This window comes from Notechis scutatus, chromosome 1, assembly GCF_049901735.1.
Source record: "Notechis scutatus isolate UNSWTSFEM ecotype Mainland chromosome 1, rNotScu1.2, whole genome shotgun sequence".
Taxonomy (NCBI): Eukaryota; Metazoa; Chordata; class Lepidosauria; order Squamata; family Elapidae; genus Notechis; species Notechis scutatus.
The window spans coordinates 127102739-127115204 of record NC_142009.1 but is presented as its reverse complement, the minus strand read 5'-3'; the positions used below and the strand labels follow the sequence as shown (position 1 = coordinate 127115204).

The 12466-nt window shown below is 40.2% G+C and overlaps 1 protein-coding gene across 20 annotated transcripts in view; it reads right to left on the bottom strand.

Moving 5' to 3' along the window:
• The window catches only part of DST (dystonin), a 333803-nt gene that overhangs the window by 175980 nt on the left and 145357 nt on the right, over nucleotides 1–12466 (bottom strand). For 19 of the 20 annotated variants that reach the window (XM_087945546.1, XM_087945452.1, XM_087945460.1 and 16 more), the window contains 5 exons: nucleotides 4617–4729; nucleotides 4394–4500; nucleotides 2676–2795; nucleotides 1306–1401; nucleotides 1078–1205 (listed from right to left, as the gene is read on the bottom strand). In XM_087945546.1, the coding sequence (XP_087801672.1) occupies nucleotides 1078–1205; nucleotides 1306–1401; nucleotides 2676–2795; nucleotides 4394–4500; nucleotides 4617–4729 (564 nt within the window). Of the gene's footprint in view, nucleotides 1–1077; nucleotides 1206–1305; nucleotides 1402–1506; nucleotides 1663–2675; nucleotides 2796–4393; nucleotides 4501–4616; nucleotides 4730–12466 lie in introns of those variants that run through there. The other variant, XM_087945504.1, reaches the window with a different exon arrangement.

Sequence of the window (12466 nt, the reverse complement as noted above, 5' to 3'; positions counted from 1 at the left end):
CTTCTCACTCCAGCACTTTAACTCACAAGGGGAAAGCAATACTTGCAGCATCCATGGGGAATCCTTGGAGAAGTTTTTAAAGGACCTCTTCCAAAATGCATTTCTTTTATGTTGCAAAAGTGCTCCAAGGTTCAATTCACCCCCACCCCCTCTGTCAGACCGCACTCCTTCTCTCTCGAGACACTTTAACTTACTTGGGGAAAGTGATACTTGCAGCGTCCATGCCTTTCTTCCTTTCCCCCCGGGAAAAAAAAGAACATGGGGAACGGAAAGTTAGGAGAGTGATTGCAAGTGAGTGACCTGGCGACCGGGTTGGGGGCATGGACAGCCAGGGGTCGCCACCGGTTCGGTGACCCACGCCAAATAACCGCTACCGGTTCACCCAAGTAGGTGCGAACCGGTTGAATACCACCTCTGCCTTGGCATCAGTATGAATTTCCTTGAGCAGACACCATGGCACAAGGCTTTGATGCAATCTACCAAGATTGCAACCTTCCAAGGGATTTGGTGTGCCATCTCAGTTGGGGGTCACCAAGACTTGGGATAACCGGCACTTTTTTTTTTTTTTTAACCCTCTTGAGGTGTCTCAGAAAAAAATAGTGGGAGCCCACTCAATCCTGTAAATGCCATGGCAAACTTCGGAAAGTATCATCTACTTTTTGCTGGTCTGCAAACTTAATAAAAAATTGATTATTTACTCAAAAGTTGGTCAAGATTGAAACATAAACCTTGAGAAAACTGTATAACTGTAAGCAATGTTTGATAACTGGAATAATTGTCCAAATTCTGATGGGCAAAACATCAGACAAGGTTACAGTTACATATTTGTTATTTAATACAGAATTCTGCATAAGCTGCTTGATAATTATGTCAATAAAAATAAGCATCAGTAAAGATATTCGTTCAATATAAAAGCAATATCCAATTAATGAGCTCACCCAACAATTCATTTCTACAAAGGAAATTTTTACTACCTTTGTTTCAAGATTAAAGTGTCTCTGTCTATTATGTAATGTATCCTACTGAGCAGTTTCAACCTGGCAGGGAAACATGCTATAAAACAAATAATCAACCTACCTTTCAACTTCTGGTCGAAGCATTTTCTCTCTTTCCAACATAGCAATAATTAGCCTCCCCCATTCTTTTTCAATGTCATTTGGATGATAGCCTTGAGGAAGCTTGATACGCCCAAACTCAATCCAAACCTTTGAAGGCAAGGAATAATTGCATAAAATTGAGAAACCAAATCAAGCATAAAAGTGAGAAATAAATCCAGCCTGCACCAGTCCACACAGTATAGCTTACCTCTAGTAGTTTATATAGATGCTTGATTTTTGATTTGTCTATTTCCTTTGGTGGAATTTCTGTTTCTTTAAATTGTAAATATTGGTTATAAAGTGCCTAAAGGAAAACAAACGTTGAAGTCTTTACTGAGATATTCTGGTTTACTAAGGCTTATAAAAACTTGTCATGCTCCTCATTTTGAAACCAAATTGTCTAACTTACTTAACATCAAGAACAAAATACATGGATTTATAAGAAAAGAGAGAATTAAACCGTATGTCTCCCATTCAGCTTTCCCTTGACCATCTTGGTTAAGTCCAAGGTTAAATCTTCTACCCGCTGGTGTTCATGCATGTAATCCCCATAGTTAACTGCTGCAGAGAATTCTGTTTGATGTCTCTTTTATGAACAGGACAAGAATCCAAACCACTAAATTTGGGTTAGCCATGGCAGTGGCTTGCGCAGCCTCAGATTAAAATGAATTCTAATGCCTCCAAGCCAGGGAGATGCCCTTTATTGCTTAATCTTTACATGAACACTGTTTAGATTTGTGGCTCCTTCCCAAGATTCTAATATCCAGAATCACTGTTTATACATAGTTGACCAGAAATCCAGGGTTTTTTTCCATTGCCATGTGAGTAATAGTAGATTGGCTGAGGATTTATCAAATTTATATAGCCACCCATTTCAAGATCATGTGATAAGGACAGAAACTAATCCACTGATGAGAACTCCATGCATAAAAATTATGCTTATTGGAAAATAGTATGAGAGGGAAAAGAAATGTAACCTAACATTCTCTCTGACATAATAGCTTTCAGCATTTTTACATAAAGGGACATGTAACACTGCAAACTATGCCAACCTCTTAAATTCCCAGAAGAGCTATACTGGCATATTTAATTCACTCTCTTCTGTACCCACTCTGCATTGTGCTGGAGCTAGCTTTGGGCAGGTTCTGTCTTTGGAAAAAGACAGACCCTTCTTGAATCAAGTATTTTATGCTCCAGCATTGCTATTTCCGGCGGGAGCCCCCCCCCCCCCCCCCCCCCCCCCCCGGCCAGGCGCCCCCCCCCCGGGCCCGGGGGGGGGGGGGGGGCGGGGGGGGGGGGGGGGCCGGGGGGGGGGGGGGGGGGGGGGGGGGGCCCCGGGGGGGGGGGGGGCGGGGGGGGGGGGGGGGGGGGGGGGGGGGGGCGCCCCCGGGGGGGGGCGGGGGGGGCCGGGGGGGGGGGGGGGGGGGGGGGGGGGGGCCGGGGGAAAGTTATCATTTAAAGGACTTGGGAGTTTTATGGATCACTATAAATGAATAGGTGATTACTCTAGAGAAGTAGTACCTAATTTTTTTAAAAAACCTGTATTCTGGAAATATAAACAAAAGAAAAAAAAATCACCTTGAGTTCTACAGGGTTGTTTGGAAATGCTCTGTCACTCATTATTGTGGCATGGTGCCTAATCCATTGGATGAGGTAGTTCACCATATTCTGGTATTCAATCCATTTGACTTCAACATCCTAAGAGAAGCAATAAAGTAGCATACCAATTGTAAAGAGATTGCTTGTCAATTGTATCTGTTGCACTATAAGGTAAGCAACCAATCAGCTCTATCCAACTTTGTCCTAGAGTGACAACAAAAATTACAATTTAAAGTGGCAAAGTCTCTTTTTGCAAGTGATTTTTGAATAATACTGCAGAAACTGGATCTTCCAGCCCTATACCTCTTTGGCTTCTGATTCAAATTCTCCTCGTCTCCTATACCCAATATGAGATTTTGCTGATTCTTTGCCCACTCTCCTTTATAGCCCCTCTATATTTGTAGCCATGTATCCTTCTGTTATCTGATTTTAGTTTTCTTATCTACTGTTCACCTGATTTCTAGCTTATACTACTAGCACTTCCCTTGCTTCCCTTGAGAAACAGGCCATCCTTACTGTAAGCATTATACTTTTTGTTTAGGCCCTCTTCTGTCAATATCCCTCTCTTTTCCTTCTTTTTCTCCCCCCACCCCCGACCTGTTTTTAACTTCATAACTCTATTTCTATGGCATCATGCCTTTATGCTTTCTTGGTTATGCTCTAGTGCAGAAGTCCCCAACCTGTGGGATGCAGCCCACTACTGGGCTGTGGCCTATTCAAAACTGGGCCACGTGAATGGTAGATTGATGCGCATATGTGTGCACACAGCTCAACTCACATGGGCAGATGACGACACTTGCAGCCCAACTCGTGCGCGTGGCAGGCGTGCGCTCATACAAACAAAGCTGTATGCATGCACCTACCCTTCACACAAAACCATCCCCTTTCCCCCTCACCCTATGCTGGGCCCCCAACCCAGAAACATTGAGAAATGCTGTTCTAGTGGGTCAGCTTGAAGAGGCCCCCAAAATTACTCATACATCTAGTTGCCAATTTCATGATATACGTTAATCAGCATCATGTCCATAAGAACTCATTTCAAAATGCCCTGGCTCAATAGCCTAAACATCAGGTAAACCCAACAGAACAGTGGTGGTATTCAACTGGTTCAGCCCGGTTCTGGCGAGCCGGTACAGCAATGAGTAGTGGAGACTGAACCGGTTCTCTCCACCGCTCTGCTGTTGGGTCCACCCGGGCTCCCATACTCACTTTTATCTGCTGAATTTGAAACGCTGCTGCTTTGCGCGGCACAGAAGAGCGCCGCGGGGCAGCTGCTGAAGTGACCGGGATTGTGCAGGCTTGCAGGAGGTGAGTTGGAACACCTCTGCGCCTGCGCAAAGTGTGCATTTGGAGCACGTGGGCATGCAAAGTGAGTGCACGCGCGCAAAGCATGCCCACCAAGCCACGCCCACCAAACCGGTGGCAACAATATTTGAATCCCATCACTGCAACAGAACATGTCATCTGAAAGTGGATTCACATTCCCTGCATGGAAGAAGTATGACCAAGTGGAGAACTCTCACTTCTTAGTATTATCATTCTATGACCTCTTGTTATTCAAGTTGTTCTCTACAGTAAATAGCAGTTATATAAGTTTTGAGCTCCAGTGAGACAGCCACACTCTTAACTTTAGATAATCTTTCAGTATTTCTGCCTAAAAATTGCTGTGAGTGTATAAAAACTACTTTCTTACTTACGTGTGCACTGATGCCTTCACCACCTTCAGGTACTTTGGGAAATGCATCATAAAGTGATGATACATAAGTGATTACTGACTTCTCATCTGGTGAGGAGACATCGACATCTAAAATGTACCAGTGGACACAGGCAATGTTTACAATACAGGTAACACAACATCAGGCTTCCTGTCATGCTTTTTGAAGCCTGTCATTCAACAGTATTTTCAATTCATCAACTCACCTTCAGGATCCAAAAGCCTGGCAACTCCAAGTTTTTCAGCTACAAAAAAAGCATGCTCTAAATTTGCAAGGTTGCTTTGAACAGCAACAGTATTCATGTCTACCAGGTCCGGCCTGTAAAACAAAAGAATTTAATCTGCTTTTGGAGGACAATATGTGAACGGTGATCTCCATTTTTTTCTGGGAAACGATGAAGGTTTTCAAGGGAAATGATGAAGGTTATTACTTCAGAGGAAATGGGCCCTGCATTTCAGCTTTTCAGAATATTCTCTCTGGGGAAAAAATGACTTAAGTTTTTAGAGATACGGTTTTATCACAAGGGAAAGACAGAGAGAGGAGTGGAAACTTCCAGTCTTTTACATAAAGATACTGGTTGAGATCAAAATCCCTTGTCACTCCAAAACATTATCTCTTGATGTCTTACAATTACCCAGAAGTGCCTTACCTCTTCTGCTTTTTCCTGATGGGAAAAGTGGCGGGCAACATTTTGAGGTGAGGGGTGGATCAAAATGATGAAGTCTTGAAATTACATTTTATGATGAAATTGTCTTAATGTAATGAAATTCCCCGATTCATCATGCTTGTCAGCTTTTTTTCTATATCTTTTATGTTTTATTGATTTTATTGCAGTTTCTTTGTCATGTCACCCAGAATTGTTGAGAGTCAGGCTGCATACAAGTTTTTGTTATTGTTCTTTTTCTCCTCTTCTAATCTTCTCTTCCTTCTCGCCCTCCTCTCCCCACCTAAGTTCTGCTTCAGCATGCTCGTGAACAATAAATAGTTCACTTTCTCCCTATCTTGTCACTTCATCTTCTTCCCAAATGAGCTAAAGAGAATCCTGACCGTTCATGTGACAGGAAGACATAAATGGGGGGAAAACAACCATCAGGAAAAAAAAGGAAATTAAGACAGGAGTGGAGAACATGATGATGGATCAGATGTTTTCCATATCTGTAACTCCAACAAGCCCTTGTCTCTAACCATGCTAGTTAGTGATAAACAGAAATAGAGTCTTAAGACACAAGTGCTCTATAAAAATTAAGGCAGTACAGTTTTCCAATTCCAAAATGAAATAAATATTAGCCAGCATCCTTTTCCTAATGGTAGTCAACATAATTTCAGCTGGGATATAATTAACTTTAAAATTAATTATAACTTCAAAAAAGGCAACTATGATCTTATAGACAACAATCTCTCATCCCTTAATTGGCAATCTCTATTCACTGGATGCAATACTGTTGAAGACCATTACAACATATTTTTACTTGAAGTCAAAAGAGTCATCAAACTATATGTACCATTAACAACTCCCAAAACCAGAAAAAACAAATTACCCAAAACAATAAGGAAACTTCAATCCAAAAAGAAATCACTTTGGCGGAAAAACAAATCTGGTCACGTTGCCAACTTCAAAAGCCGATACAAAAATTTATGCCACCAGATAAAGACTGAATGCACCAATTATCACATTAAACAAGAGAAAAACCTTCTACGCACCAATTCCACCCGCGCTTTTTACAATTTTGTAAACAACAAACTAAAAGACTCAAGGTCCATTCCACCCCTGATAGGACCTAATGGTTAAGACTGCAATGACGACAGCATTAAAGCCAACCTCTTTAACACGTTCTTTGGCTCAGTATTTGTAAACAGCAATGGATCATGCCCAGTATTTCCTAGTCGAACCACAGATAACTACAATGATCTAATACATATCGATTTTACAGAAGACAGTGTTGAAAAAGCACTACGCAATCTAAAACCATCTCTATCTATTGGACCGGATTCCCCCCTCCAAAAAAACCCCCCCCCCCCCCCCCCCCCCCCCCCCCCCCCCCCCCCCCCCACCCACACCCCCACCCCCCCCCCCCCCCCCCCCCCCCCCAAACCACCCCCCCCCCCCCACCCAAACCCCCCCCCCCCCCTCCCCCCCCCCCCCCCGGCCCACCCCCAATCCTTTTCCCCCCCCCCCCCCCCCCCCCCCCCACCACACCCCCCCCCCCCCCACCCCAAATATTGATTTCAAAAAAAAAAAACCCAAAATATACCCCCCCCCCCCCCCCAAAAAAAACCCCCCCCCCCCCCAACCCCAAAAACAAAAACACCACCCCCCCCCCCCCCCCCACACCCCCCCCCCCCCCCCCCCCCCCCCCCCCCCCCCACCCCCCCCCCCCCCCCCCCCCCCCCCCACCCCCAAAACCCCCCCCCCCCCCCCCCCCACCAACCCAAAAACCAAACCAAACCCCCCCCCCACGGAATATGTGCCTACTTCTAAAAAAAAGCTATCCACTGCCATAACCGAACCAGCTCATCACCCCCACTCATCCAATCATTAAAGACATTACTCTAACATTTATTCTTCCTATGCTTTTGCTGTAATCCCTTAAATAGTGGAAAGGCTCTAATTATTTTTTAAAAAAGAGGACTTCAATCAAAGATATCAACAACAAACTCAAGCCCTGCAATCAATACCCTATTATCTCCAATCTCCCCAATTTAAAGTTATTATTTTCTTCAATTGATTTAGGAAAACATTATCTTTGTATACAACATTCAGATAATAAATAATGAAATTCAATATAATGATAATGGACTTAAAATAGATATTTTGTGTCACTAACAGATTAATAAACAAGGATGGTTTTGAAGCAAGCAAATGTATTGTGAAGCTGCAAAAAGAGGGAAATCTATCTAAAACATACAGATGTTCCTCTGATTCTGCTGACTTCTGTTGCTTTTAATGAAGCAACTTGTGATATGCAAAACACAAAACTATGCCTATTCAGGTGCCAGTTTTTCAAAACAAGAAAGGGCAAGCTGTAATATATTTGCTAGCTTTTTAGTGGGGGGGGAAATGCCACTACCACCTAAGCAGACTGCAATGCAGAATGTTTTTCTTTAATTCAAGAAGAGGCAAGCTGAAATTTGCTCTATAACAAAAGAAGGTGACTCCAAGGGCAACCATGTTTCTGCTACAAATTTCAAACCTATTATCTTCAGTTGTTGCATGTAATGAAACTCAAATCCATTCAGTAAATTACTTACTGGAATAAATGCATAGGGAAATGTCCCCCAAAAGAAAAATTAGACAGAAAAAAAAATATTTGTCTCTTTCACCTTATTATTGGTACTAACTCTCATTTAAAATGTTAGTATTAGTTACAATTATTTTCAGCCTCATTTTATAAATAAATAGTAGCATATGTTTGGTACCTATCCTAAAGGGATATTTAAAAATCGCACATCTATATATTTATATATGAATTGCATCTTTGTTAATTATTAAAACTTTCCAGCTATGATAAAATACATGTAAAAAACACATGTATGATGTACTTATTCTACATATGATAAAAGATGCATCATCCAGTCTTTATAAAAGTGTGAGTCTTCTACACGAGATTTCTCACTAAACCAACTTTCCTGCCAGCGAAAATATATGAACTGAAAGAAAGGGAAAGAGCAGGGAGAAAATGTAATAAATCACTTGTATTGTGATTGTCCTACTCAGAATAAGGTATCCTTCTTCCAAATATTATTTTGATGTTGGCTCTTTTAAAATTATAGATTATCTAACCACATGGAATAGGAAACTTCAGTATAAAAACAGATATCTAACGAAGTCCATTCTTTTTGAACAACAATCTCCTAATAAGAAATGTATGTCAAATTCCTCAGTCACTCTTGGTGTCTTCGTTAAGAAATACTTTTCAAAAGAAACTTTCTATAAACCTGGCACTTATACATGAGCTATTGTCTAAATCTCACTGGTACCACATAAGTAGGTAAAATCTAAATCTGGTAAAGATTGGAAACTGCCATTTTAAGAGAACTGAATACATACATCAAAATCTATGCAGGCAAAAGATTGGACTGCCATTTGTCAAAAATGGTGTAGGGTCTCCCGCTTGGGCGAGGGGTTGGACTAGATGACCTACAAGGTCCCTTCCAACTCTGATTATCTGTAAGTAATCTGTAAAACTCTTTGACTTAATACACTAATGAGGGCAATGCATCTCTCTAGTTTTCAATATAGTAGTGTTTTTTTCTAGAATTCTCAGCCTTGTTTTAATTTCAACTATAATTCTATTTATTCTGATATTAATGAACACAGATTAAATGTTTCTTCAGCTTTGGAATATAAAAATTGTCTGTATTCATCTCCGGCTCTTGTTTGTCAAATGAAGCAAGCCAATAGTTCCAGTATCAAATTAAAAATAAGAGAAGATAATGAATATTAATGGATTTCATAAGGCCTCTTATAGTTGGGTTCCAAGTATAATAATCCTAAAGGAATAGTTACAGTAGTGTCACTTATTAATCTAATTAAAAGGAACAAATCTGTATTTAGACAAAATTTTATTGATTTCTACTGTAGTCTATTGCCTGCTTTTTCCACATCTATTATGTTTTAATGACCTCTTATAAAATCCAATTGTGTAAAATAAATAATCAAAGATTGGTCATTGGTTGTCCATCCTTCCATCCAGACTTAAAGGCCATCTCAATCACAAATTAAACTCTAGACAGCTTACAAAATGGAAAAATTAAAATAATAATAATAGCAACATACTGAAAAAAATTACTAAAAATTATTCTTTGGGAAAAACAACAGAACAAACCACATAATTGAGGGGGGGAGGGGAACAGGTTCAGAATCTACCTTGCCCAGGGCTACTTATAGAGACAAATCTTCACAGCTTCATGCAAACATAGCTAAGTTGAGGTTGTATGGACTTCAGCAGGGCAGACACAGCTACTGGGAACCCTGCCAGATGTTACTGGATAGACAGGGAAAACCCATAAATGTTTAGCCCTTAAGCTATGGAGGACTTGATAGGTGACAACCAACACCTAGAATTGCATCCAGAAGTCAACTGGTCACTCGTGCAGTTTGCAGACTAGTGGTGTTAAGTGGGCAAAACAAATAAGCTCATACCTTCTTATACTAATACATTCCTGAACAGCTGTACCTTCTGTGTGGTCTTCAAGAATAGTTTCACGTACAGGGTATTGTAATAATCCAAACAGGTGATGACTAAGATATGAATAACCATAAAAAGGGCCTCCCCATGTTCCACTGAGGGAAGTGTAAAACTATCAAGAATCAAAAATTCCTCTAAAGAAACACAAAGCCACTTGATCTCATCAGGATTTCATTTCAGATTGCTGTTCCCCATTCAGACCCTATTAGCATGCCGACAATGTGTAATGCTACTGTTGGAAGGACCTTAGGAAACAGGACTAAGAGCTGCAGACTAGATAATGGTTAGATAAGAGGTAGTTAAGTCCACAGAATGAATGCGGGCATGGCAAACTGCTCAGAAGGGACATTCCCTAGTGACTTGGATTGTAAAGGCAAGAAGGAAGAGATGTATTTTCAGATTTGTAGGAATCTATTAATGTAACTCTACAATAAAGTTAGAGCTAGTACTTCTGGGTGTGCTTCTTGCCTGGGTTACCTTGCAAGTGTGAAACAAGACTGGTTGTTAAGTGAATCTGGCTTCCTCTTTGACTTTGCTTGTCAGAAAGTCACAAAAGGTGATCACATGACCATGGGATACTGCAATTGTCATAAATATGAGTCAATTGCCAAGTATCTGAATTTTGATTATATGGTCACAGGGATGCTGCAAGTGTGAAAAACGGTCGTAAGTCACTATTTTCAGTGTCATTCTAACTTCGGCACAATCAGTAAACAAACTGTTGTAGGGCGAGGACAATCTGTATATATGCGACTGAGGTAATCAACCAGACCAGAAGCTTTTATAAATGTAATAATAATTTATATATCTGGAGATGTAAAAATATGGCTGAGCAAGCAATTTGATCATGTAGGAACATCTGTAAGTTTTTTTAAAAAAATATTCCTTTGTTATATTTGATTCAGTAATAAACAATCCAACAGTAAAATGTTTTAAAAATGAATTATTGAGTTGGAATTTTTCTAAGCACCTTAATAGAAAGAGATAATTTATTGTGCAACTGTTTCATACCAAAAGATAGTAATAGGTCTTTCACCTCATTCCCAACATCCTCTATCTATATATATAAAAGCAAAATACCACTCATGCATCATCACAAAATCTCCAGAACTGTAAAGCCTACAAACTTGAAATTTGGCACATATGTTCCTCTTGGCTTCTAGGTGCTCACTAAGAAAGGATTTTTTGAAATGACCATCAGAGCATTAGTATTTCATATATTATTATTAACACGCTCTGATGCTAAGGAGTTCTACTCCCCCTCCCTACCTGAAAATAAATCTGTTCCAAATGCAAAACACAAGCAGAGGAGAGGAGTTTCAGTTTTAGTTTCACAGCACCAAGCAGCTTTAGTACAGAAAAGTTGAGCTAAGCCACGCCCATGCTCCTTTGCTGTCTCCTTGCTCACACAGCAAATACTGTTTCAGTTTCCAAACAGCCCTCAACTCTCACACACTGACAGGATGCTAGCCAGATGAATACCAATGGATGCTGGTAGGCAAAGGCAGAATCCCCCCCCCCCATTTTCCTTCCCCAAAACTAAGCCCAATCACATAGTTTTGTAGCGAAGCACAGGTATCGAGCTAGTTGCTTAATATATTTAACAAATATATTTCTAGTGCATAAAGGAAATGAAATCCCTGTTTAGCACTCATAATTTTATATATATATATATCAATTGTTTTGTAAATATGTTTAAAAATTCCTTAACTGATTCCCCAATTTATAATCCTGTTTTTAACCAAGAAGCAAAAGCAATAAATACAACTACCTATATATCACGGGAATTTTTACTAGTAAGTATTCATAGGCAAATATCCAGATTATTCTTCCCTGCAGGCAGATCTCTCTCACGTACCATAACTCTGTTGGAGAGCAGGTAGGGACAGTAACCAATCCAGACCCACCCAGAGTTAAGAAGTTAATACAAATAAAGTTTGTTAGGATATAAGAGCATACTATGTGTACCTGGAATACAGTTGGTGTTGTTTAGCTCATGTATAATGTCCTGTTCCTGTTCTAAGGGAATGAACACGTGAACACTCAACTAAAAGCCTAAGCTAACAAAAATAGCCTTCAATGTATACATACCATAGCCACATATCATAGCCATGGTGTTAAACGTATTGTAACTTCACATTACCTTCAGGTCCTATGATATTTTTTAAAACCCATTATTTTGTCAGCAGAAAATCTGCGCTGGGAATGGAAAGCTTTCATTTTGATCACTACAATTAGCTCTAAGGCTTACACTGGTGAAACATGCACCTGACCTCTGTACTCATAAAGGGTATTAATGGACTGGCAATAGAGACATCAGTGAATTTCTCTGAGGTGAGGAACAACTCAACACACTCAAACACCATGTCCCAACATGCGCATTGTTCTTCCTTTTAAAACATTATGACGTATTAAAGTGGTTCTGCCCACCTTTAAGTGAGAGGCACCATTATCAAAAATTATTATCATTCCATTATGTGATGCTGAGTTTGCAGATTAATTATGCAAAAATCAGGCAGACAAAGTTTATAATGCAAATGTAACTCCATTTGAGGCAGAGCTAAACCTGCTCTGCCTTGCATCTGCTTACTGACTTGTCGTGGAATTTTCACCCTGCTCAGGTTTTTCCTTGGGTGCACCTCATCGGTGGCAACAACAATTAGCATCTTTCAATTATTATGATTATTACTATTAATTATATAATTTATCATGTTTTATTTTTGAGACACAAACTATACAATTGGATATTTTATTGATTCCTCTAATACTGATGGGAGACAGGGGAGATGTTTATAACAGTAGACTAAAGCAATTTAATTAGTATACAGGCAGTCCTCAACTTACAACCACAACTGGAAGTTCTGTT